Below are 27,280 nucleotides of genomic sequence, written 5' to 3'. Positions count from 1 at the left end.
AAATGAATTTGTAAAACAAATAAAACACAGATGTAAAAGAGCAGTGGCAAAGCTCTGTCTGAGCAATAAAAGGTGTAAATTGTGAGAGGTTTTAGAGGAAAGAAAAACGGCTGGCAATAAAGCTGGAAAACAGCACTGCTCCGAGGCAATTTAGACTACAAAACACAAACCATTAAGTTTGTGCATTATCTTTTAATTTAATCTTGAATGATTTATAATCCATCACGCAAGGCTTCAACCATATCCAATTATTCTCTGCTGCTTGATTGACAACAAAGGTGATTTATTAAGCTAATAAAAACTGATGTGCTCTCCACTGAAAATAACCAGCCGGACCAAGAGCTTAAAATCACACTCACCCACAAACACACCTACACACCTACACACACTGCCATCCTAAGAGGTAAAAGATCAATACTCTGTGTGTGCCTGTGTGTTTATTTTGAAGTGTGTGTTTTCGAGTATGAGGTTAAAGTGTGTGTGGGAGCCCTTTGAACAATCACTTAAGTATCTCTTTACTTAAAAGAGAAATCAGTCCCCATCTGTCCCTGCTGCTCTCTTGTTGTGCCAGAAACGTCGGAAATCAAAATGTCAGGCGGAGTGACGAGCGATGGTTTTTCTCTATGCAAGGCCGAGTGATTATATTAGGCTTTAATTCCTCCATCCACGGCATATATGTCATCTTAGTCTCCGCTTTATCTGCTAATGTTACGCTCAATCACTTGATATTAATGGAAAAGAGAGCCAGGGGGCCCCGTAATGGCGGCAAGTGTGTGTGCATGGTGTGTGTGAGTGTGTGTGGGTCTTTGTTGATGAGCAGCGGCGTGGGGTGGGGTGGAGGGGGTTAACGGCCTAGAGTTCACATGCATATCAATGTAGGAGAGTGCCATTAAGAAATATTAGCATGTTTACAGCGCCAAGCCATGTATGAGGCTCATTTAATGAGGCTCGGAGTCACAGTCACACATGTTTTAATATGGCTGCGCGCGCGCACACACACACACACACACACACACACACACACAAACACACACTACATAGTCTGTTTTCACTAGAGTTCAGACTTTTTTAAAAGAATTCAGGTATCATTGTCATTTCTGCTGACATGTTTGTAAATGTGGACTTTATGAGGCTGGGTTTTAGGGCGACTGTCTGAATTACAGTTGTAATGTTATACTTATTAGAAGCAAATGTTCTCAAAAGCAGAGGAGGATGAGAATAATCATATAAAGACAGGGTAGTTTGCCTCTGCTTTACCGTAAAGAAGCATTTTTTAGGGCTAAGGTAAGGTTAACCCCTACTTGACTATTTCTCTGTATGTACAGTAGTACATGTCATGTGATGGTACACCAAAGACCTTCTGGATTCAAAACAGGCAAATACTATAGAAGCACAATGATGGATCATCTAGCTGAAGTGACTAGTTTCTCTGTTCACTCCTCTTTTCTTTCTACACTGCACACAACACTACACATTACAATTAGGGCTGGGCAGTTTGGCCGGAAAATAATATCGCAATACACATGTCATACATCTCAATATTTTAAAATCGTTTTCAGAAAACTTCATAAATGCTAGGTATGGGAGCCAAAATCAAATATAGCAATATAATAGGGATGACTATTGGTGCCGTCACAAAATATTAACACAATGATGTTTTTGATAAGCAATCATCAGTAATGAGGATATAATGACTAAGTGGGTAAAGACAAGTATTAAGTAGAACATTCTGGTTAGAAAATGGCATCACTTTACTGTAGTGCAGCCTTTAAAACCAGGAAAAGATGTAATGTATCACATGTAAAATAAGGGCTATGTATTGATTGGATAATAATAGGCTACCAAAAGTCTTCTGTCTTTTTTTAATTGTTCCATAGTTTCAATACAAGTTTTCTATACGATATGTTTTTGATAAGTTGATATGTGGCTCTCCATCAAAGGCTTGCTGATTTTTCTCTGTTCATTTGACTCCCACACTTCATCATCCTTGTAGTAATGAAAATTAAAATGCAACCTGATAGCTAAAACCAAGGCTGTTCCTTTGAATTGTAGTAAGCGTGTTGTTAGCATGTTAGTCTGACTGCACACATGTCACATGATGGATCTTGGGCCCTCGCCAAGCCATCAACACCTTTTCTCTTGTCCATGGGGTGCAGTGTGTGTGTGCAAGTTTGTCAGGGGGAAAGATGAGATTTCAGTTTCATAGCACTAGATTTGTGTGTCTACGACAGTGTGTGTGTGTGTGTGTGTGTGTGTGTGTGTGTGTGTGTGTGTGTGTGTGTGTTTCCAGCAGGGCAGTAAATACCCAGACACCAATGAATTATCCCAGGAAGTAGACCACCATTTTAAATCATATAATTAGGCCTGAAGACCAGCAAGAAGAGAGGAGAAAGGTCTTTTATGTCATGTGAACAATGTCAAAATGGTACCAGTGATGTATGTGTGGCAAAACATGTCACCCAGGCCACAAGGTAGAGCAAGAAGACAAACAACGCCCTGGCGAACTACACAACCTCACTGTGCTGAAAACCAAGCCCTACTAGATTACATAGACATGCACGTGCAAACACACACACAGGAAGAGATGAAACAGCTCAAGATATAACAATTAAGGGATGAATGAAAATGTGCATTTCTTGTATTTAAAATGTTCCACTTTTTTAATTTCTGGACATTTACTAAAATCCTCTCAAAAATGTAATAGTGTGTATATAAACCTGGACTTTCTTTTCCCCTGTTTTTAAAATTGTGCTTTCTGCCTACCTGCAAGAGATGACGCTGTGAATGCATCTGTGTGTGCCTGTGCCTCTGTGTGTGTGTTAGGGCTGCAATATATTGGGAAACAAATTGACATTGTGATATTTAGGTTTTCTGCAATGTATATTGTGATATGAAAATAATTCTTTGGACCTTCCCTCAGGAGACCTGGGTACACATCCCATTTGTGACCATGAGACAAGGGTAGGTATGATCTTTCCTTACCCTAACCAAAGAGTTTATTTGCCTAAACCTAATCAAACCGCAAATCAAAATGAATAACAGTCCAAAGTCATACTATGTCATAGAATGCAGAATAAAAGTTTGTGAGCAGGCTTTATTTTGAAATTCTAATCCGACCTTTATTTTGAAAGTCTCACTGGATGTTACGTATATAACATCTTAGTTCTAACTTTGTTTATGGGCAAAACTGATGTTAGATATGTAGCACGTCATGGAGTGAAGTGACCAAACTGCCGTATTTAATAAGTTGGGAATGAGAACGTGTTGCTATGTTAATGAACTGCTGAGTCATTAAGCCCTTAAAGATGATAACCATGTGTGTATCATCTTTTGTGTTTGGACACTCATATTAAAACATGTAAAAAGCTGAAAACATTTCCATCATGTTCTCCAGATTGCATGTGTGTACTTGAGACCAAGTCAGCTCCTTATATGAATCCATCTCACTGCTGCACCGGATCATGTCATGAAGATTCTCCATGTTAGAGCCTCCTACAACTTGCACACACACACAAGCAAAATACATACAGTAACCGTGGGGTTGGAGACACATAACTGTGATTTGTGACAGCTGTGTGCAGGACATCATGTGACAGCTGCACACACACACACACACACACACACATACACACAATGTAAAACAGACTGTTCGTGTCTGGCATGCCTTGACACAGGCCACAATTGATTAGTGTGATTTACAACATAACTCCCACACACACACAGACACACAGTACACACACATGAAGACACTGTCAGTAAGATGTGTGTGATCGTGTGTGTGTGTGTGTGTGTGCTGGTCTGCATTTGTATCAGGCCTGTGGAATCCATAAACAGAGTCTTGTTAAGACTTTCCCTTCAGTGTTTCTTCTATCGACAAGTGACAAAGTTTTCTCCCTCTTTTCTTTACGTCCACACAGTCACGGTTACTCTGACACATCCCAACTAAGCTGCTAAAGAATGTTTATAAAAATCAGTTGACATCCAGGTTTATTTAGGAAAGTTACCCTCTTTAGTGTTTTTGATGACAGACGCCAAATCCTGTGGCAAGATTCCTCTTTTAACAAAACCCCCAATCATGTGTTGTTTAACTAAAATTACCTCAAGTGGAAGAGAATAGGTTTTTTCCAGACTTGATCACATTATCTGTGTTGTAGAAAAAAAATCCCAAACCACACAAAACTACATTTTTACCCCATCACCCTGAGAACGGGAAACAAAACAATAGGTCACATTTATCTCATGATCTCGTAAAATTTGATCAAATAGTTTTTTAAAAATGTGCATGCACCAAAAGGAGACAATCCTGGCTCTGTGGATGAGCTCAGATTGAAGGGATGTGATGTTAAGATGTTGATGAATGAGACGTTTCATTCAAAAGCTAAACTTAATTTGGGGAAAGAAAGAAACATGCTGTGACATATTTTTCAAAGAGTGCCAGAAATATTTTTAATTTTATGCTTTGTGCACTACCAAACAAAACTATCTCTCAGTCAGTGTTAATTAATTTTAATATACACATATTTACATCAAAGTCACCAGCTTGTATGTTAAAGCCTCAAGATGCTCCATAATTTCAGCAACATTTCACAGTGAGTTAAACTTTGAGTCCAGCAATCATTTTTGTTGACCTTCTCAAATAATAGATATCTCATTTCATTGCTTTCATTCCAGAGTGACGCAGCTTCAGTATCCCATGATGTAAGTCAGGGTACATGAATGCATTAGTCTTAATTACTGAAATTCTTTGCTGAGATATGCAATGGTTGCTTTGGCTCAACATTGTTCAGATCGTTTCTTTAAATCATGACTCATAACAGTGATCAGAAATGTTCAACAATTAATAGATTCCACAGTAACACCTACTTTTTGCAGTTTCAAGACCTTGGTCACAGTACAGCCAGATAATATTTAATCCAAGTCCAGTCGCCAGGATAAAATGTTGGCAGTTAACGTTTCTGAACACCACTGATACATTCAAATTTGTATGTGTCATAGGCTGCTTCCATATTGATACTTCTACAAAACGTCTGCATGTTCACTTTACAGTTCAATAGTGCATTTAACATTTCAAAGTTTGAAACCACTGGATAATGGGACAATTTCCAGTGTTTGTGGTGACAACAAATGTGATACTGGAGGCCAAAACATAATCTTTTCCTCAACCTAACCAAGTGGTTTTTGTGCCTAAACCTAACCAGATCATAAGCAGGGTGTTGTGACAAGATAAAAATGCAAAATTGAACCCAAAGAACTGTAAAGCTTCAACATATCAATGGTTTTGCAGAACCCTATGCTAATATTTATTCTGGCGGAGAGATCAAAAAGGAGAAAGTCAGACTGAGAGGAAATCATCACTCTAACTATATTCCATTTACAGGACTTCAGTTATGACAATAGTGTTTCAGAGTTAATTCCACTCGTATAGTTGCAGCTGTAGCTGTGTATGGGGAGGCGTTTAAGACCCAAGCTTATAATGGTCAATAAATCAATAGCTACATGTTAACCAATCAAGTGTCTATTGACTAGGTTATAAGTGCTAATGAAAGGCACACACATAAACACACACACACACTAACACCCCTCCTTTCTCTCTCTCCTTCCCCAACTGTGGATTGCTCATGATGCAGTATGACAACGTAAATAGCCTGTGTTCTTTCATTTAGTTCAATCAAAACAGAGACTTTCATTTCTGTATCGCTGGGTTGTGTGATGTTTAAAAGATAGAATGCACGTGTGTGAGAGAGAGAAAAAGGAAATAAAGAGGGTGGATGAGGGGCAGAGTATGAGAAAGGGAGAGCAGTGAGACTGGATATAACCTGGGGCAAGGCTCCAGGCTAAATCATTCCTGGAAGAGTGGCAGAAAAGGTAGAAAGCAAAATGTTAAATGTTGACTGATGCTCTGTCTGCTGCTTCCCTCTCTGCTGCTCTCTCTGTCTCTCTTCCCCCGGTCTCTGTATTTCTATAGCTGCATGTCTACCTTCTCTCTCCCTCTCTTTCTTTCCTGACTACCTGGGTAAGCATCTGTCAGTCTGTTGATTCTTCCTATCTGTCCCCATGTCTTCATTTCTACCTCCCTGTCTTTCTCTGCACTGCTATTTATGTAGAAAAGCATTTAGTATTTGAAACCAGCCTCATCACATTACCTTAAGTTTACCTTATCTTTAGTCATTTATTTCTATGATTGGAAGAATGAACATCACAAAAGTGGTTATCACGTTTAAGATGTGCAAGTTTGTTGATCATCCCTTGACATGACATTTACTGGACATTGAACAAGTTGGAAGCGAGACTAGCCCCATTTTCACAAGTGATCGACTGATCTTTTTTTCTAAGGCAAATACTGGTATAGATAATTAGTAATGAAGGAGGCTGATAAAAATCTTAGTGTCAAAACTTAGAATAACCAGTTATGGATTGTAACTAGAATTTCCTCAAGTAATGTACTCGAGTACAATTTTAAGGTATTTTACTTGACTATCCTCATTTTTTACTACTTGCTACTTACTTACAGATTCAGATTATTCAGTGTTGATAGGTTATTACTTGGGACGTGTAACTAATCAGACAGTGTTGTGTGCTGATAACTGGTTTATCCCTACTTTTGACACCCTAGTTAATCGATGAAGTAAGGTGTGAACACTTTAACTATAACCAGTTATGCAGCTGTATCATTTTAAACAACTTGTGAATGTCATGTTCAACTTTAATTGAATACAGAAAATCAATGATGAAAAAATAATGATAACAAGAAACATTTATATTGTTATTTATAGACACAGTAAATGTAAAAAGAATAGCCTGCTGGTCTTTCCAAATCTATTTGACCATCTTAAAGACAATGATGGCAGTTTCAACTCTGCTAACGTGCTTTCCTTCATTCAGGTTTTCACTCACATACTCTCCTGTCAAGTCCTTTTGAGCGATCCTTTCTTGGACCACAGAAAGACTTTCTCAATCTTTCAGTGCTTGCTGTCTTTTAACATGACATTTTATGACAGCACATTTCTTGGCACTTGACAGATGGTTCTGTTCCTGGTCCATTTCTACAGTAAAAATGAGACACTTTACTTTTCATCGTTTAAGGATTTATTTATTTCATGCTAACCCAACAGGTTACACTGCCCAGCAGAACACTGTTCTATATTTAACTGGACTTACTGGCCACTTTTGACAAACTCCAGCAGATGCACTGAAGACTGTAGATATAAAGTAACATCATTCATATATAAGCCATTCTACAGATACAGTATTTTCAGTGATGTCAGAAACTATGTGATGTGGAACTGATCTCTGGCAAGTGCACTCAAGGTAACTGATTGAAGACAGTATATCCTATTATGAGCTAATGTCTATTAGATAAAAACCCCATAATCTATAATATATAATATACTCTATAATATACATTTTTTTGTGAAGAAACAGGAAAATATAAATAATCTGCTTTTTTCTCTCCCATGCTCTTGTTATGTCTCAAGCCCTGGCTATGTGTGTCTGTGTGCACAGAACGTTTGGTTCCACCGGTGTGCTCGCTCTGTATAAACACTAGATAATAAATGGTGGTGAGGGACGTCAAAACACATGAGGACCCAGCTTGGGAGATCAAAGAAGTGACACAAAGGGAGAAGGCTACAGATTCTGTCTTCACCACTGATGCACATATGAAGCCTAAGATGAGCGTGGAAGCAGAGTGTACACATGAACACACACCAGAAACATGTGTGAACAGAATGGCGATGAACACAGAAAAAAATCAACTTATGAAAAAATATCAATGCAATTATATAATTTCACTATAACCACCATAATTTAATTTGTTTTTTGTAATACATGTCTTCGAAAAAAAAAAACAAGGCTGTCAGGTTAAATATGAGACCAAGACTCAGGTTTGAGCCAAAGACTTGACAGGACATCAAACAATAATAAATGTTCTTAACCAAAGACAACCGATGAAAAAGGTTGGGCCCACAATGAAATATCTCTTTTAACCATTCCCCAATAAACAACGTCACAGTGTTACTAAAGGATAAACAACAAGAACAAACAAAAATCTCTCATAATCTGCAAAGGATACTCCCTATGGAGAGTCACACAGTGATGACAGGATAAGTTTATTTTACAGTAAAGTTTCAGCCAACCTGATCACTTACACACACTGTCATTACACAGAAATCCCCACGGGCATGCTAGAGAGTTATTAAAAAAAATATATACTGATGTATACTATGGAACTTTTTTGTATTCATTTATTAATTTATTTATTTTGGAAGCATTAATAGAAAAACAACGCAACACAGTAACTTCTGTTCCAGGAATAACAAAACCAAATTTACAATCTCGTAAGTAGCAAACTACTACAAGTCCATCCCTGCAACATGACCTTGTTCAAGGGTATGACATGTGGTTCATCTTACAAGATGGACCATAAATATTACATTTGTAGATGCCTTAAATAAATATTATTTCCCACAGCCCAAGACAGTCGCAGCTTGACAACTCAAGCCAGTCAAGTTGGGGGTTATTGCCCCTCGATACCAGCAAAGATACATGGGATAGGGATGGCCAAATGAATTAGATGGCTCTCAGACACCAGAGATTAAAAGGTTAAGAGGACAGCATCGCAAAAGAACACGGGTGAACATTAAGGGGAAACTAACTGTTACAGGCATGTCTGACATGTGCACTGCTATGCCGGTCAAATTTAACAGGAGCTGCGGATGTTTGGACACTTGTTCTGCTTTTTTGTTTTTTGCTTTTTTTTCATAAATCAGGAAAGGTTCAAATTCTAATATTAGGTGCTGTAGTTAGTACACCTTTAGCTGGAGAGGAAAATGGATAAGGAACTCCAAGAAAACATTAAAGATACTCTCAGATTGAGTCGGGTTACAGAAGCTAGCAGAACTTCAGTGAGTTTGATGTGACATCAGAACTTCAACTCTGTCTTCCTCCTTTTGAAGGAATGATTCCTATTGTAAACCGGATACATAGAGAGTATACTGTTTAATGGATTAGCATCGAACATTGACAGATAAGTGAAATAAAGGTGACAAAAATGTGTTCTTAAGGGTCTAGTGTTCAAAACGAACCAACCACAGCAGAAGTGTTTATACATGTTCCAGGTTGAAAAGCTAAATCAGACATCATGTCTCTGTACGTCATTCTCTCCTCTATTTTCTATTCCCTCATGGTAAAACTGTCCAAAAAATTTAAATGCCAGAAATAACCAATCTTTGAAACACTGACCGAGCAGTTGGTAATCACTCGGTCTGGTTTCTGCATATAGCTGCGCAAGTGCAACTAGAGGTGACGGATGAATCCACACCACTTTGAAGAGCTCTTTCATTCTGTCTGCCAGGCCTTTTTTAAAACCCTTTCTCTCCCTTTTCCAGCCCGTCTCCTCCTAATTAAATGGAGCAGTGCCATTGACTAACAGGAGAGCCTGTTTTATCAGCACTCTCTCATTCCACTCCTCCATGTCCTTCTGAGTGTTTGACGGAAGGAGAGGAGGCATCTAAAGCTACGGCAAAGTCGGCAGCCATCAAATACAAGATTTGTTGGAATCATAAAGAACCATTTGAGCGTGATACTGCAAAGAAGCAGCCGCGACAAAGAAAGAGTCCTATTCCCCTCACCTTTTCTATTTTCCCTCCTCCCCTCCCTTCCTGGGCAAACCCAGGACCAAGTACCAACAAGGGTCATATCTTTTTAATTATCTTTCCCGCCTTTGATTAATTATTCGGCGTGACAACGGCGCGTTCGTAATGCTTTTCACCTGCCGCTGCTGACTGACGGCCCCTCTGTTGAACTCAAAAGCAAACAGCTGCTGCCATGATCGCCTAGCAACCGGCCGGTGATGGATGAGTACAAGAGATGGATGGCTACAATAAATCACCACGTCTGCCTGAGCGCTATAGAAACCTGGGAAGAGTGAGAGAGATTGAGGAGAGGGAAAGAAGGAAGGAAGGAAGGAAGGAAGGAAGGATACCAATAAAATCCCAAATGCAACTGTTCTTATTTCAAATGGTAACTTGCATGTGGAAGGAGTTTCGAAAATGAGCCACATAGTTTGTTGTTGCTCCCTCTGCCTCTACTTTCATTCTTAATTTTCTATCTCATTTTCTTTTAGGATGGATCCATTTCACCTACAACTGCTCAAAGGGTACATCAAATTATCAATACAGCATTCAATTGTCCAAGAAGCTGAAAAACACAAAATGTATTTATGTATGAAATAGGGGTGTAAAAATGAACCGATATGAATCGGAAATTGCTTTTAAAGTTAAAGATACCACTACACAAATAGGCGGGCCTCTGGATCGATCTCAGTGTACTGTCAACCGGGCCCGGTTTTAAAGTTAAGAATCAGTTGAGTGAATCTGCTATGCTGCTACTTCCTCACAGCGTCTTCAAACTCTCATAAAAGTTCAAAGGTCAGCATGAGACTCTCTCGAGATGTGGCACAGAAGCGTTAGCGTAGCAATGAGATTTACAACGCACCATCAAATCTAAACTCAAAAGTCTGGGAGAGATTTGGATTTTATAAGGACAGAAAGTTGGACCAGAAGCAGGCCGGTTGTAAGCTCTGTAGAACAGCATTTAAAGTAGCATGGTAACATGTTTCTCAGTGTTGACCTGGTGAGACGGCATGGTGAAACCTGTACAGACGTCGAGCTAGCACTAGCAAGAACACGCAAGACAAAAAACATGGAGATTAAACTCTTTTTCCAGCCACAACTTAGCCACAACTCTCCGAGGTCTAAGGTAATCACATCATCTATAGCCTGCTTTATTGCTAAGGACTTACGACCTGTCTGCTTTTGAACATGTTACTATCATTAGCTGTATTCTGTGACTGCTGGTAGAACTGCACACTGTTAACTGTCATTGTCTACTGAAATTATGCACTGAATTAAACCATACTGCACACTGTTTACTGTCTACTGACAGTTGCTGCACAGTGCACACTGTTCAGTTAATCAAATTTTTGAGTTTGTTATCAGTAGTAAACATTTGTCTGATTGTTAATCATAGGTCTGATTTTATACACTGATCATTACTAGGAAGCAGAGGAGACAGACAGTCAGGGACATCCAGTTCAGAGAGGTCCAATGCAGACAGATCCAGCTCAGAGAGACCCTGCTCATGGAGACCCAGACAACAGGAAAGTTGTTCCTCAGATCAGGATGAGACAACAGGTGTTCGAATCGAATTGTCGAAATTGGAATCGAATCGTATCGAATCGTTCCATAATAAAAATAATCATCCCTGAATCGTATCGTAGCCCATGTATCTAGATACGAATCGAATCATCTTAATAAGGGAGAGATACACACCCCTAATATGAAATTATATTCATAAAAAGTCCACATTTTGTCAAGAAATGGTTGCATTGGTGACAAAACAATTCCATATCATACAACAGCAGTAGATAATCCAGACTGTGGAATAAAAACACAGTTATTTAGTTCCTATCTATGGAGTTATGAGTTATTTACTACATGTACATGCAGCATTGACAAGTAGTATCTGTATCAACTGGGTTCCTACTCTGGTTGTGGATGGAAAAGTCTGGGATCAGCTATTTACAATGATGTTTGTGCAGTGAGGCCTTCATGTTTTTCCTCCAGTATAATTATCTGCCACATGTTTGCTACATGACTGCTTCATGTGCAGTGGTAGAAAAATAGTTATTAGGCATGGTGGTTGTTAAGGCGGAATATGGCATTGCCAAAGCTGTAAAGCGCTAAATGATTATGGCCAATAATCCACTCAATGATAGTCTCGGGCAGTGAGCCACTACTTAAATTTTTCAGTTTCAGACAGTACATTTACAGACATGTTCAGTCTTAATCAGGTTACTGTTGTGTTTTGGCTATAAATTGCCATTAGAACATAGACATTCATTGATTCTCATAATTAGCCACAGTAAAAGGAAACAAACAGAAACCACTTTGTCTATCGTAAGGTATTTTCAAACAAATACACAGCAATTAGAAGTGATTACTGAAGTCTGCACTTTTGGAGTCAAGAGGACATTCCTGTCATCTCAAACCTGCCAGGATTCAAGATCATTATGTTTTAACATGCGTTTCTTCTTTGCTTCCTTTAGACGTTTTGACTAACAATTAGAGGAATGCATGAAAGCCTCCAGGAACAACACAAGGTTGTGAGGTGATTTTGACATAGTGGCCACGGTGGTCACCGACTGGCCCCAAAACAATCACTACAGAAGACACTCTTCTAAAATAATGATTATTTTTCGGGGACCACAAACATAAAATAATGGCATGTATTACCAGAATTTGATTCATTAGGTCGGACAAATATTTTAAAAGAAGTCTCAAAGAGCGGTATCATTAAACTAATTTGTGCTATTATTGTATTGGGGAAACTAGGAGCAGCTCAGTCGAGGGAGGACTCTAATGCTCATGCTTTATGGGCCCAAAAAATGTGGAAGCCTGAAAAATGCGTCCGAAGAGAAACTTTCTTTGTAATGAATGGCATGCCTCCTGAGCACGATATCCAGTTTTCTTCAAAGAAGTGATCCATCAATTTAGCTCTTCACTTCTATAAGATTGTTGGAATCACAATGGAGAGTTGAACAAAAAAAAACAAAAGCAGCAGGTGTGCTATTTGACTGGCAGCTATTCTAGCAGCCTTGCTAGCTAAATCAGAGATGAGCAGTGGGCCACAAAGGTCTGGTAAAATCAAATCATCCCCCAGATTTTTTTTTTCCATTTTTAGACCTCTTCAGGGCCTTTACAGACGAATGGCACCACTGCTCCCTGAAACCCCTTATTTCCAGTGGCTTGCACCACGCCACAATGGCTTGTTGCTTTGTCCAGCAAAGCAAAGCACGCTGCCATGCACACCGCTCGACACGCTGTGACTGCTCAGATCGCATTCTGTCTGAAAGGCAGAATCAGACCCAACCTGCACTGACTCAAGTTACGTCACTGGAGGCTTCACACTGTTCCCTCTAGAGCCACAAAAGCTTTACACAACACCTGTAAACATTATACTTAGTTACTTGTTCCAAATATTACTTAATTTCATTCCTTTAAGTAATCAGAATATTATTGTACATATCAGTGTACATTGGAAGAGGACAGAAGGAAGGTGTCCTTTAATATCTAGTTCCAACCTTTGACTCTTCAGGATCCTTAAAGACATTTGACCTTTAATCTGCAGCACATTTACAGTCACTTCCTCCCCTCTCTCCACTGTTGTTCTCCTTTCCCTCCCTTTGTTGAGACCCCGACTGTCCCCTCTTCGTCCCACCGCCCTCCCCCTCTTTCAACTCCCGTGTCCTCACACACACACATGCACTCAAACACACTCGTAGCTGTAGCTCAGGTTACAGCTCTGTAGCGATCCAGTCTAAATAATACAGCAGTGATGAATGGCAGGGCCAGATTCATATCCATCAACGGGCTCTTTTTTTAAGGAGCATCCATCTTCTCTAAGGCCTCCCTTTGAATCAGGGAAAAGTGAAGAGAGAGAGAGACTGTACTGCCTCGAACCCATGGGAGAGACTCTCGCACAGTTGTGAGTTTATGTGAGTGTGTGTGTGTTAGATAAGACATCGTGACTGATACACGCCTGCAAGCAACCCCCAAGACACATGAGCATGGGAGAGAGACATACGCAGATTGTTATTGACACACAAACACAACAGCGTGCCTGCACATGCATCAAGGAGATTAATGGAGGTATGATTTACAATCCATACTTATTTATGATGTGAAATGTGAGTAATTGTGTGTAAAATGCTGTTTAAAGTTGCTGTATCAATATCACTCGCAAACACTGTTTTTCTCCTGATCACCCATGGGGGATATGGAAAGTAGCCGTGCCAGAACATTAGTGAAACTAGTCCAGCCGATTTTTGCCTCCACTCCCCCAACTTCTCACACACTCACTCACTCATTCAACACCCATAATCCCCCTCTTTCTGTCTCTCTCTCTCCTTCTCACTCTTCATCCCTCACTCCCTTCCTCCTTCCCTGGAGGAGTGGACCTCAGAGGCAGAAGGAAGGACTGCCCTACACACCGAATCACATGCATGTGCTTGTATACACGCACAAATGCGTACACACACACCTCCACGCGCTCCCACACACACATGTGAGGCCCTGGCAAGGCCCTGTTTGATAAATGACACACGTCATTGTGTCAGGAGAGAAGGGTGGGTCTGTGATGTATGGAGCGGACGATGAGAGGGGGAAATCGACTGTTTGGCAGTGAGACGGCGCTCGTCTACTCGCTGCTCTCCTCCTCTGGTTTCTGGAAACCTCCAAAAGCACGCACCGAACATACAGTATCCATTCACATACACGCGTTACTTCGCAAACACACCACATCAATGCACAGTCGATTGTATAAATGTGCTCAAACTTGCACCAGATATTTTGTCTGGGTGAACGTGACCGGGACGAAGAAAAGGTTGCCACGCTTTTCCTTTTCAGTTTCTCCTCATTTTGGTGCTCTCTCTTTCTTCCTGTGCCACTTTCTTTCTTTTTTTCAAGCCCTTTGCGTTCGCTGGCTGAGTTACAGAGAAAAAGAGTTCATCGAGGAAAAAGAGAAGAAAAGGAGAGCAAAGCGACTGCTGGATCTGGGCAGGCGAGCAGCGAGGGGGGCGCAGTGATATCAATCACAGTCCCGTTTGGCAACAGAGATACTAGTATTTCAAATAAAACAGCCAAACCTAGACAAATAGCCTTAACATGGGGCTGTAACCTGAGCACCCCCCAGCACCACCCTGAAACTTCTCATAAAGTGGAGAAACAGAAGGCTAAGGCTTCTGCTTTGTATTTCTTTTCTCCCCCCCCTTTTCCTCGTTGACTATCTCTCTCCTGCCTCTTTTCTCTCTGTCGCTAGCAGGCGAGGTGGCTGACATCTGCAGAGTGCATTTAAAAAGAAAAAAATGTGTCAGAGGAGTGTGATGCACTCTTTTGCACGCATGCACACACACACACACACACACACAGGCGGCCCCCCTTGCTCGGTTTCATTAGCTCACTGGCAGGGTGGCACTTCTCAAGCTCATTACTGAGGAAGGATTTATGGCGCGGCAGCCAGTGGCGGAGAAAAGGCATCTGTCAATAATTGCAGGGAGCAGCAACTCCCATCTCCACCAGCTTTGAAATCTCATTAGGTATGCAGTTATCAGGCATAAAGATCAAAAACATTACTCAGCTCCGACAGAAACCGACCAAGAAACATTAATTAGCAACAGGCCCTCGCAGTATAAAATAAAACAGCCTTCCTCCTCACTCCTCTCATCTCTCTCACTTTTTTCTCTCTTTCAGCATGGTTGACTGTCTCTCTCTCAATCTTTCTATCTTTATCTATCTCTCTCACCTGCCTCCTTGCTCTTAACCCTCTTTGAGAGCACGCACAAAGTAGACAGAAACACACAGACGTGTAGTGAGTATGCTGTTTCACACGCGCATTTCCTACCACACCCTTGTAATACCAGACCATATCAAACCATGCATTCCCTCGTTGACTCATAAACCTTCGGATTACAAACACACACACACACACACACACACACACACACACACACACACACACACACACACTTGCGGTATTGTAGATGGTGAGGATAATTCCCAGCATCTGAAACGGATCAGAACATGAAAGAGGGGGGGAAATCATGTCGGACTGTCTTGTGGCAGTGACTGAGTAGTGACCATTCAGCCATGTGTGCATGTGTGCATGTGTGTGTGTGTGTGTGAGGAGAGAAGAGGAAGGCACTGTCAGCTTGAGAAGGATGTCAGCTCAGGCTGGCCCTGATTACCAGGGCCTCAGACAGGTCCTCACTGGCTCCTCTGCCTTTCATCACAGCCACCGTCCCACACTCACACACACACACGCACGCACGCACGCATGCACACACACACACACACACACACACACACACACACACACACAAGACTGATGGCTGCCAGTCTCGTCTAGGTTCAGCCAAAGCCTCCATGGGAAAGGGAAGTGAAGGGCTCTGATTGTGCAAACACACACATACACACACTTTGCAGACATAAAGGCAACCCCCACTGAGGGTAAGAAGAAACCCAGACCTGGAGCTGAGCCCAGATGACACTCAAAAGATGCACACACATGCATGCACGCACACACACACACACACACACACACACACACACACACACACACACACACACACACACACACACCTCGTCTTGACACTGTCTCATCATCCTACTGAGCCTGCAGTTCCTTAAACTCCATGAGCCTCTTCTATACACACACACACACACACACACACACACACACACACACACACACACACACACACACACACACACACACACACTTCAGCCCCTGTCTCCTGAACATGACAGAATGTATAACAGGCTGTACATGCTATATAAATACAGCCAACATTAACAGAAGCCGCTTGTCTTGTTGGAAACACTGACTAATTAGCTGACTGTTAAAAATAAAGTTTCTCAACATTTCTTAAAATGATGAAACCAGAGAGCCACTTGTTGTCGTTCATAATATAGACCCAGTATTTGTTAATGAGCGTGACCTGTGTGATGTTAGGAGTCCGTGGCCTGCCTTTTTCCTCTCGACCACAGGTGTTGTAAGCATACAGGAGGTCTGGTCTGTAGCCGACTATAGGATCACAGCAGTAAATACACATATATCTGCTTTGTGTCAGCACAGGAAGTGTGTGTGTGTGTGTGCTGAGATCTCACTCCACTCACTCCATTTCCTGTTGTAGCCGTCTTCCCAGTGTGCCCTTTGAATCTGAACTCACAGCAAGTGGCTGCTGGTTGGATTAGGACCAACAACCTTTGATCTCTATTATTAAAGGGCTGTCTATTACGTACTTTAAACACAGACCATGAATCTTAATCTGACACTAAATACTAACATGATTAGATCAGCATCAACATTTTGACTCTCATTCTATACACAAACAGTTACAGCGTATAGAGTTTTACTGCCCTGTACACAGGTCCAAAATGTTTTTGTATAGTTTGACTTAAAACTTGTACATGTATATTCAACTTTTTATACTGAAAAATTCTGCAGATGGGCCAAAACACACTTTAGCATTTTCTCCCCCTCTATTACATATATTTAGTTTGTCATTTTTGCATTTTTATCCTTTTTCCAATGCTTGTTTTTACTCTTTATTATTCGTTATTGCACATTAGCCTTTTTGTCAGTCTCAACGGTATGCCACCTTGCATTTCAGTGCACATATTGTATGAGCATGTGACAAATAAACATTTAAATGTTGTACTTTTGTTTTGCATATTTGAAGTGATTTTTTTAGTAAATCTTCTTCCTTTCTTCTCTCCCTTCTTGCTATTTAAAAAAAATTCAAACATGTTTTATAATGAGCACTATTTCTGTGTCCGACCTTTTAAAAAATATATATAATCACCTTAATTTTTCATAGAGCATCCATCCTCAGACATATGTCTTGTTGCAGTGGATGTTGTTTTGGTAAACTTCATGCCAAAAAAAAAACAACAACAAAAAAAAAATTCTTCTAATTCTTGAGCATATTTCTCTGTGTTTGTGTCCTGTGCTCTGCAACCTCACTTGCACTCTGTGCACCCACCCCTCTCCTCACAAAATAATCTTTGGGGAGGAAAAGGAGAACAGGGGGGAGAGAAGAGAGAGGGGGAAGAATTGGGGGGAGAAAAAAATGAGGAACGGATGCAGCCTTGTGAGCCAATTTAAGAAATAACTGCTGATGCATCAGCTATTGACTGTTTGAGCGCTCGTGATAACGCTCAAGGCGAAACTGGGAGCAAAATGACAGCATCAACTGCCTGCAATAAAGTGCAGTGCGCCAGACCAAGGGAGCTCTAATTGACAGCTGTCAACCTAATGGGAGCCATGACGGAAGATTCTGGGAGAGGGAGGGAAAGAAACACTGTTTATAAACCATCAGCCACTTATCCTCAAGGAAGGGAAGGGGGGGAGGAAGAGACGAGTGAGCGCTAGTTCCCCTCCCTCCCTCCCTCCCTCCCTCCTCCCTCTTCCTCTGTCTCTCTCGCTATGATTGTCGTTTGTCTACTTGCTTGCTTTTTCATTTGCTCCTACTTTCTCTTGCCTGTGCACATAATCTTTTTTACAATCTCATTACCTTTCTGTCTCTCCCTATGATAGAATATTTAACTATGCAACAGTTCTCCCACTTTATATCTCCTCTCGCTCTTCTTCTCTTGGTTCATTGTGGCGAAGCGTTGTGGGGCAGGAGCACTGAGAAAAGCAGGAGAAGGCCATAACTAATCACTATGTCAGTTAGCTGCCTGGGAAAGACTCACACTGTGCAAAGTAATGCAGGAAAAAGGAACTGAGACTGGGATGCAGAGGATGACTGGGACTACGAAAGTTGGGAAACATGCTCAGTGTTAGTCGGAGACAGGATGGTGAGGGGAGAGTTGGGATTTAGTTATGCTCTTATTGGAGCTTCTGGGGAGGCAGAAGTGATCTTTTTGGCAAGTTGGTGGAGCTAGCTTACCACAACTTAAACTGGCTATGTAAGCTTGCTGGTTAAACTGAATGTTCCCGACCTTTTCACTTGCTATGTTTACTTCTGAGCCTTCATTACAGGTTGCATATCTCAGCCCAGTTGTCAGGATAAAATGTTGGCAGTTAATGTTTCTGTAAACCTCTGATACGTTCACACTGGTATGTGTCATATAGACTAAGTACGTAGTGTTTTAAATGAGACCTTGGGACACCTTCATTCATGTTTGTGGGGACCAAAACACATATTTCAAGCCAAAACATAACCTAACCCTAACCAAGTCGTTCTTGTGCTTAACCTAAACAGACCATAATCACAGCATTGTCACAAAATAAAATTAAACCTAAAGAAATGTGAAGTTGTAACATAAAGACATGTAAAGTTTTAACATAACCATGGTTTGCAGAAACTTACGTTGCCAACATTTATTCTAGTGACCAGGTTGCATATCTATTATCTAAAATATCTATATCTAAAAATTATTAGTTCATTCAAAAAAGAGTGACTGTCCTATCTCATGTTGTTTCACTTGAATGTGTTTGATTCCTGAAAAGATGAAATCCTAAAACAGATGTCTATCTGTGTTACAGATTTCTTGTCCTTGGAATTTCCCGACAACTTCACAGATTCATCTTGTGATCTCTTGTGGCGGTCTCGACCACAGGTCGGGAGCCACTGGCACACATTTAAGAAACGAGTTAAAATGAGAAAAATATTTAACAGAAAAGAAGATCCCGCACACTGCTCGTGCTCAGCATGAAATATTATCAATCATGCTATGAAATGTGCCGGATCTTCTTTTCTGAAGACTCAGGTAATAGTTTCCAACACACCTACATCTGAGATACTTGTGTGACTATCTCCTTCGAAAAAACAAAAACAAAAGACAAAATCTGTTTTAGAAAAAAAAATTGAAAACATAAACGTATACTTAAAAGAATAATATAATTTACACCTTACGACAAATGGTCAATAATGTGAAACTGATTATGTCCCTGACGGCCACAAAAACTAACTTTTTCAAAGATTGAAAATCAATGTCAAAGTCTGTCCATCCGTGCATCAGACCATTCTGGACAGTGACGGTGTCCTTATTTCTACCTCCAGAGCAGTTCTGCTTTGATAATTTTTAAAATTATATTATCATTATTATTATTTTTATTATTATTATTATTATTATTATTATTATTATTAATTAATAATGTCCCGTACACAACAATATGTCATGTTTCTGAAGAAACAAAAATATACAAGTTTTAGTCAATTATCTCAATAAATACTGTTCAGGTTTAGGAAACCATAAACTTTCATTACCCTTAATTTCTAAGAAAACTATACTCATTTTTATTCTTCCCTAATCTGATCTGTCAGCGGGTACTAGTTACATGATCGACCGAATGATCGGCGCATCTCAAAAAACAATTCATATGTATTAGTTTGAGCCGGAGCACAGGCATGAAAAGACCAACCACAATTCAGATTAATGGCCTGCAGATAGAAAACTTTTAAGCGGATGTCATTCAAATACATCCCTTTCATTATTTCATTTCGGCTTTCACTTCAAGGATGAGTAACCTCTGAATTTCGTCTATCAGTGACAGACTCACGTAACTCTTCTACCGTGTCTTAAAAGGTTATTTCCAGGCGACGAGCTTTGAAATGCTGCAAAGGTATACTAGAATGCAATAGATTAATAAAACAGTGGTTAATGTTTGGAACTGTAAAGGAATGTCCTGAATAAGTATTATATCCAAAAGTTACAATTATTATTATTAATATTAGTATTGTTATTATTATTATATATTTCTTATTTATTTATTTATTTATGTATTTTACTTTTACTTATCCCAGCTACAGGGGTGAGTTAAACACCGCTAAAGAAATGTATGAGCTAAATGTACAACACAATGAATATGTGACTTAATGATACAATAAGTACACATTAATACATGCAATACAATACATTTTAACAAATCCTACAACAGGGCTGTGTGAAAGGTGCTGTTTATAAAATCCTCCTCCTCTCCTCTCTTTAAGACACGCTCATAAACAGAATCACCCATACCACTTATAATAACCATCACTGATAAATGTTGATAAAGAATAAAATGCTTTATAAACCATTAATTAAGACATTTTAAACGTTTATAAAGATCAGCTGCAATTTTATAATGTTTATTGATGACCTATGAAGTATTTGTTAACCATTTCCAAAGTATTATAAACATCAGTTGTAAATTTGCAATAAATAATGGCTTAATAAAGGTTTATAAGCTTGTTTGCTTCATTAGATCCTATTGCCATCCAGGACTATAGGCTATGGCACAAGGTGCCAGTATGTTAAGACATGTTGTATTTTTAACAAATAAGATCATTTTCAATAGCAAATACCCTGTAGTGTACTTGAATAAATTCACGATTCATGTTAAAATTGTTTGCTATGCTATGCACAGCCAAGCAATGTGAAAGTGTGTGTATCAGTATTGTATGTGTGAGTGTACCCGCTCCCCTCTGTGAGTCTGTGTGTGTGTGTGTGTGTGTGTGTGTGAGTGAGTATATCTAAGTGGGCCACTGCATCTCGACTTAGATCCACCGCGAGTGCAACGTTAACACACATCAAGCATGATTAATCTCTCGCTCTCATCTACAATCAATCACGCACACACTCTCACAGACGTACACACACACACACACACACACACACACACACACACACACAGAGGCAGAGAAATCACAGAAATCAGCTGCTTTTCCTCCTCGGCTGCCATCTATCTCCTGTTGGACAGTACCAGATCTGTCTTGATGTTAATATTTACATAAATCATGCTTAGCCTCTTTGGACACCGTGCTGATGATAGGTGTTTCTGAAAAATCAACGTCGCTGAAAAATCCTCCCACTCCGGGAAAGTGTCATTGAGTAGCTAATAATGACCAGTGTCAACGTCATCAATCTGCAGTGGACTCATAGAGGAAAGTACCACACACACACACACACACACACACACACACACGCATGTTAGCACCATGCAGCTGCTACTTACTGCTAAACATCCTTAATTTTAAATATCCTACAAACAATAGATTTGGATATAAGAATTTGGAAGTGTAAAAAAATACAGGTAAAAAAATATTGGGGTTGTTTGATGTTCGAGCTTCCTCTCAAACAACAATGATCTGTTTGGTCTAGCTTGACTTTGAAGCCGCGGGACAAAGCCCGCCGCTTGCCTGAGCTTTGTCCTTTCCTTGAAAAAATAAATACTCCGAAAACGGTGTATGTGTGCACGTATACAAGTGTACATAAATAAGCCAGCTGGACTTACATAGAGCCATTCACCACTTAATCAAACACGTTTGGTCCATGAAATATCCTCACCGCTAATTTCAGGAATGACCTGGATTAACATTCAACAAGCGCGATTGATACTCATGGCACCACTGTCCAAAGCCTCACCTAAGGTGGGGTTGAAAAAGGGAATGTGGGGGGAGGGAGGAGGGGTGCAAATGAGGACAGTGTAAGATCAAGTTGATTACATCCAACTATGCCACAGACCTAATTGGCGAGCGTGACAGTGTGCGGAGCTTGTCATCTCCAATCATTAGGCCTGTCAGAGATCCATCAGATGCTCGGCTAATTAGGAGAACGCTAATGAAGCTGGCAAAACAACTCCTCTTTTTAGACAGCTGAGTGCGCTCTGTCGCTGGGGTGGGAAGTGTGTGTTAGTGTGTGTGTGTGTGTGATGGTGGTGGTGGAGGAGGAGAGGTTTGTTGGAAAAGAAAGAGGAAGAGTGTGTGGGATCACGGAAAGGACAGAGATATTTGTGGAGTTGTGTGAAGTAAAAAAATGGGTTATTTCCTCATGCTTGTACCTAGAAAAAACCCTGGAGAAGAGCTGAGTGTACCGCCATGTTCAAGACGTTGCACACATTGTCTGTAACCAATGCAAAACATGAAACGCTCGAAATCAACAGATTTATACTGAGCTTTTCAATAAACACTGACCCTAACCAGATTTACAAGTTAATGTCATCCTAACAAATCTGAGGCAGAGGATGAAATACCTGCTACCCATCAAGAATGCTTCCTCCTCTGGGTGCACAATAGAGAGGCCGAATCAGCGCCATCAAAGAGAGGAAAAACAGAAAGAAAGGAGGAGATAGATTTTGTGTGAAAAAAACTCAAGGTTGGGCGTACTCTGCCCCCCCTCCCATCCCCAAGTTCCTAATCAAGGCCTATCATTTGCCATTTACGGTGCAATCAATTTGTCATCACTCTTTGTGTGCCATGCAGTTCTCCTCAACCTTATAACTTGCAGCTGTGAGCAAGTGAGGGAGGGAGAAGGAGATATGTGTGTGTGTGTGTGTGTGTGTGTGTGTGTGTGGTGGGGGGGGGGGTGAAGGGTAAAAAATAGGAAGCTGCCAATAGCCTAAAATGAAACTCCTCCTTCGCCTGCCTCGTGTTTGTTCTCGTCCGCTCATCAAAGAAATAAATGCCTCATTTTCTCCCTCTGCTCTCACTGCCGGCATACTCACTCGCTCATTCCAGCTGAATAAAAAGGCTTTCAGTCATCCCACTACGCATCCATCCATCTATCTGTCCGTCCGTCCGTCTGTCTGTCCGTCCATCCATCTATCCATCCGTTCACCCATTCCTTTGCCCCCACCCATTGTGTCCATTAGGGCTAAAACATTTTGATCAAGTAAGGCCCTGGGCTGAGAATACATGAGACTCTCTCTCTCTGTGTGCCAGCCTCTGATTGACCATTAGGGCCATTGATGAATGTGGCTGTCAGAGGGCAGACAATTAAATCAAATATGAAACAAAGTCTCTCTGACGGGCCCTTCTGATGGAGCAAACCAGTCTTCCGCCTCGCGATTAGGCTAATAGTTACATTTTTCATACCACTCTATGTGCGCGCATGTGTGTGCGAAAAGTATTGCGTGCTGGTTTATATGTACTATAAAGTCATTGCAGCATGTCTGCTGTGCATGCACCACAGCACATATGTAATTATGTGTGTTAGAATGTGTGTGTGTGTACAGTTTTGGAGAATACACTTCCTTGAGAGTTAAACAAAGTTACAGACAAGAGTGTGCAAAGGTAAAATGGCTTTCTAAAGGTCATTCATAAATCATTACTAATTCATTATAATAAATACAAATGTAATTAGAATTTTAAAGCAACATTTATTAGAAGACAAAATACGAAAAATGAAGGGTTAGGGTTAGGATCGTATTTGTTTCAATGACTTAAAATCTCCAAAGAAATGATTCATCTTGTAAATGATCGGATGAGAACACCAAAACTCTCCCTCCACTCTAATGGGAACATAAAATAAAAAAGTTCACGTCTCTATCCACATTAAATCTGAGGCAAAGAGGGGAAAAGCAAACAGAAGTGGGGAAAAAGAGACACAAAGATGCAATTAAATGCTGGTGTTAATGGCTGGAAGTTTGTGAGGCCAGACGTGACTTCAGCAGGCCTCCTCTGGTACCGGAGTGAGTGAGGAGGGGGGGGGCAGCAGGGAGGGAGGGAGGGAGGGAGGGAGGGAGGGGTGATTTATTGACACTTATCGGGAATGAACAGATCAAAGGCTCGGCCAGATGACAGGTGATCAATCAGGCGTCAAATCAAAGATGGCAATTGTCCATTAAAGCTCTCTTCCAGTATACACTCCCTCCCTGGGCTGTGAAATAATCTTTAGACTAGAAGAAAAGTCTTTTCCCAGAAACTGAAGGGAAGAAAGAAAACAGACCGAACCCTGACGAAAAACAAGGATGGTGAATCTCAAAGAAATTTTCAGAGCGGTTACTAAATTAAAGTCTCAAAAGAATAGACAGTGATGACTAAGAACAAACTATGAGAATAGATTTGTGTGAATATGGTGGAAATACACTGATATAATGGGGGATAAAAGACACTAGAAAATACAATAAGGTCACTAAAAGCCAATACTGTGCATCAAAACACATCCTGCAAACATGATGGTGTAACAGTATCACTAGTATGCAGTCAAACACACACTGCACCGGGGATAGTAAAGGAATGTTTGAATTGAAAAATATAAAGAATGAGACTGATCGTATAAGACAGACGCGGCTACAAGAGTTTACTTCCTGTAATCTATCGGGATCTTTTTGAGCTAATCCGGCTGCCCCAACAGAAATCAGCAAGGCCTCCGTGACAGTCAGCTGACCCGAGGGCTCCACCAAACCTCTCCAGTATAGATCCTTAATTCCATAGTCAATATCTACAAGCAGAGGGAGGGAGGTGTCGCAAAGGAGTAAAAAGAGGGAGAGAGCAACCTATGAAAGATCTCCGAGGCGAGGAGAGAAAAATGAAGAAGGGAAGGGAGAAAGAAAAAGGCTTTTCACACTGAAGCTCTTCACTGCACTGGTACGCGGAGGCTGACCTGTGACCTTTTTAAGAGGCAGTAGGATGATTGTTTTAACCACCGGGTCACACCTGTAAACACCCAAACCCTGTTATGAAATATGTGTATGAAGAAAAATAACAGTCTATAGACGACCAATTATTTGCGGTAAGAAAGAATATAAACATAATTTTCTTTATTTATCGTTTTGTCTTGAAACACTGCTCACAGATTTCCAGAGCCTCAGGTGATGTGTTCAAATGTCTTGTTTTGTCAGACCATTATTTCAAAACCCGAAGAGATTCAATTAAACAAGAGACAAGCAGAAATATTTGCATTTGTACAAGTAGCTGGAAAATTACTTTTTTTCTTGAAAAGGACTCAAATTATTTTCGATTGTTGATTCATTTTTCTATTGATCGACTAACTGACTGACTGATTGTTTCAGCACTACCACAGAGTACAAAAAGGCGAGCTTTGCATGCTCAATAAAGAATAAAATAATTTTAAAAAATGTCTTTAAAATTCTAAGAATCCCTGACAAGGTGGTGTAACAGAGGGCAAATCAGCTGATTATAATAGTATTTACTATGATAGAAATGAAAGTGTAGGTCAAGTATGAGAAGGCAAAAGTTGTGCTGAAGGCTCTGGAGCTGTGGAAAGTGTGTACAGAGTGCAGATCTGTGTTTCCAGTGCACAACAAAAGATGTTGCAGTTACATAAATGCTACTATGTGGGTGAGGAAAATATCAATGAAAAGTAACTGAATGAGGGAGGCGGGAGGAGGGGGGACACAAATAGAGAGAGAGGGAGAGAGCGAGAGAGAGAGAGAGAGAGAGAGGTCAATTGCACGCAAACCGAAGCCAGTGCTTACCTGCGGCGCGCCGAGGCGCTTGCTGCTTCCTCCGCGGCATGTCGGCTTCGGGGGGCCGGCAGGGGAGTTCTTCTCTGGCCCCGGTGATCCGAGGTTGCCTGGGGGATCCTCGGAGCTTTGATACACAGTTTTCCCCCCTGGGTGCGCTCTCAGGGCTCCCACATAGATCGGGGTGGGTGTGTGTATAAGGAGGGAGGGTGTGCAGTTTTCGAACACAAAAATAAATCAGTGGAGGAAGAGCCAGTAGATGCGAAGACAGTAAAAGAAAAACGGGAGGGGGAATCAGCCCCCGGCTGGCTGCTCTCTGTGTCGGTCGCTGTCTCGCCCGCTCCGACTTGGATGGACGCGGTGGGAGCAGGAACAGAGGGGGCTCCGCGGTAGAAAAACACACAGAGGAGGTTTGAAAAGCGCCGTGCTCCGCCGTGTGATCCTCTTTACTTGACGTCGTAGGCTGCAACAGGCAAGCTTGAAGGGATAAAATGAAATGATCGCGTCAGTCAAAAGTCCGCAAACAAGGGGACAACACATCAAGAGCTGACACAACTGAAGCCCTGCGCCTCCTCTACGGTTCAACCTCTCCGCCGCTGATAGGCGTCACGTAGCTCCCTGTCTCTCCCTCCCCGTCTCTCTCTCTCTATCTCCCCTCTCTCTCTGCCTCTCTTGCCCCTCTCACTCTCTTTCTGTCATTCACTGCCTCATTCCAGCCCCGTTCATTCCCAAACGAGCGGGGTAATCAGGAGCTTTTGCTAAGAAATGTGCGTAATGTCAGTCACGCTGCAGATTGATCTCAAGTGAGGAGCAGACGTGCGGACACATGGTAACCTGACAAACACACACACATACAGTAGCATTCACAAGCACGGGCTGACAGCGTGATCTGGACGGAAATGCATACTTACTTTACGGGCTGATCCTCCATGAGGTTTTCGCTTTTCCCTCCCGGTAATCACGCACTATTCAAAGCCAAGAGGTGGACCAGCTGAAACGTGCCTGAAACCATCTCATAAAATCCATTCCCCTCTGGCAAGTCCTGTTGGCGGTGAGCGGAAAAAAGCCACATGCAGCTTTTTCAGTTTGTTATTCTCAGGACCGACAGCGGAGGCGAAAAGAGGAGGAGGAGGAGGAGGAGGAGGAGGAAGAGGAGGTGACGACCGGGACTGGTCGCCCACACGCTGCCCTGCCTGGCACGGCTACGATATTTTGTCCGAGAGCGCTTTGAAAAATCCGCTGAGGGCAAGTCACACCGTCAGTATGTACGCGTGAGCGTGTGTGCGGTGCGCGTGCGGGCGCGTGCTAGGGGGTGCGTGTGTCTGTGTGTGCGTGCGTGGATCGACGAGATACGTGCTTGATTGGGTCTCCCTTGTTGTAATAATGTACAGGAGGAGGAGGAGGGGACGGGCTCAGGCTGCTCCCATGCATGCAGGCTGGCTGGAGCGCACGGATCAGCCGAGCTCTAGCGCCTACTGCCAAACACTTTGTTGGCCGCTGATGGTACTTTTCTCCCTTTTTTTCTTTA

General features: G+C 41.4%; 1 protein-coding gene across 1 annotated transcript in view; it reads right to left on the bottom strand.

Annotated features, from left to right (window-relative positions):
- tshz3b (teashirt zinc finger homeobox 3b) overlaps positions 1 to 25,813 on the bottom strand; it is a 39,313-nt gene extending 13,500 nt beyond the window's left edge. The window contains exon 1 of the mRNA XM_073464913.1: positions 25,765 to 25,813. Within this exon, the coding sequence (XP_073321014.1) occupies positions 25,765 to 25,804 (40 nt within the window). The 5' untranslated portion in view covers positions 25,805 to 25,813. The remainder of the gene's footprint in view (positions 1 to 25,764) is intronic.
- Positions 25,814 to 27,280: the final 1,467 nt, after the last annotated feature.

The sequence above is a fragment of the Pagrus major genome, chromosome 4 (genome assembly GCF_040436345.1).
Source record: "Pagrus major chromosome 4, Pma_NU_1.0".
Classification (NCBI taxonomy): Eukaryota; Metazoa; Chordata; class Actinopteri; order Spariformes; family Sparidae; genus Pagrus; species Pagrus major.
Note: the sequence above shows the minus strand (reverse complement) of the source record. Positions and strands in the feature narration are given on the sequence as shown.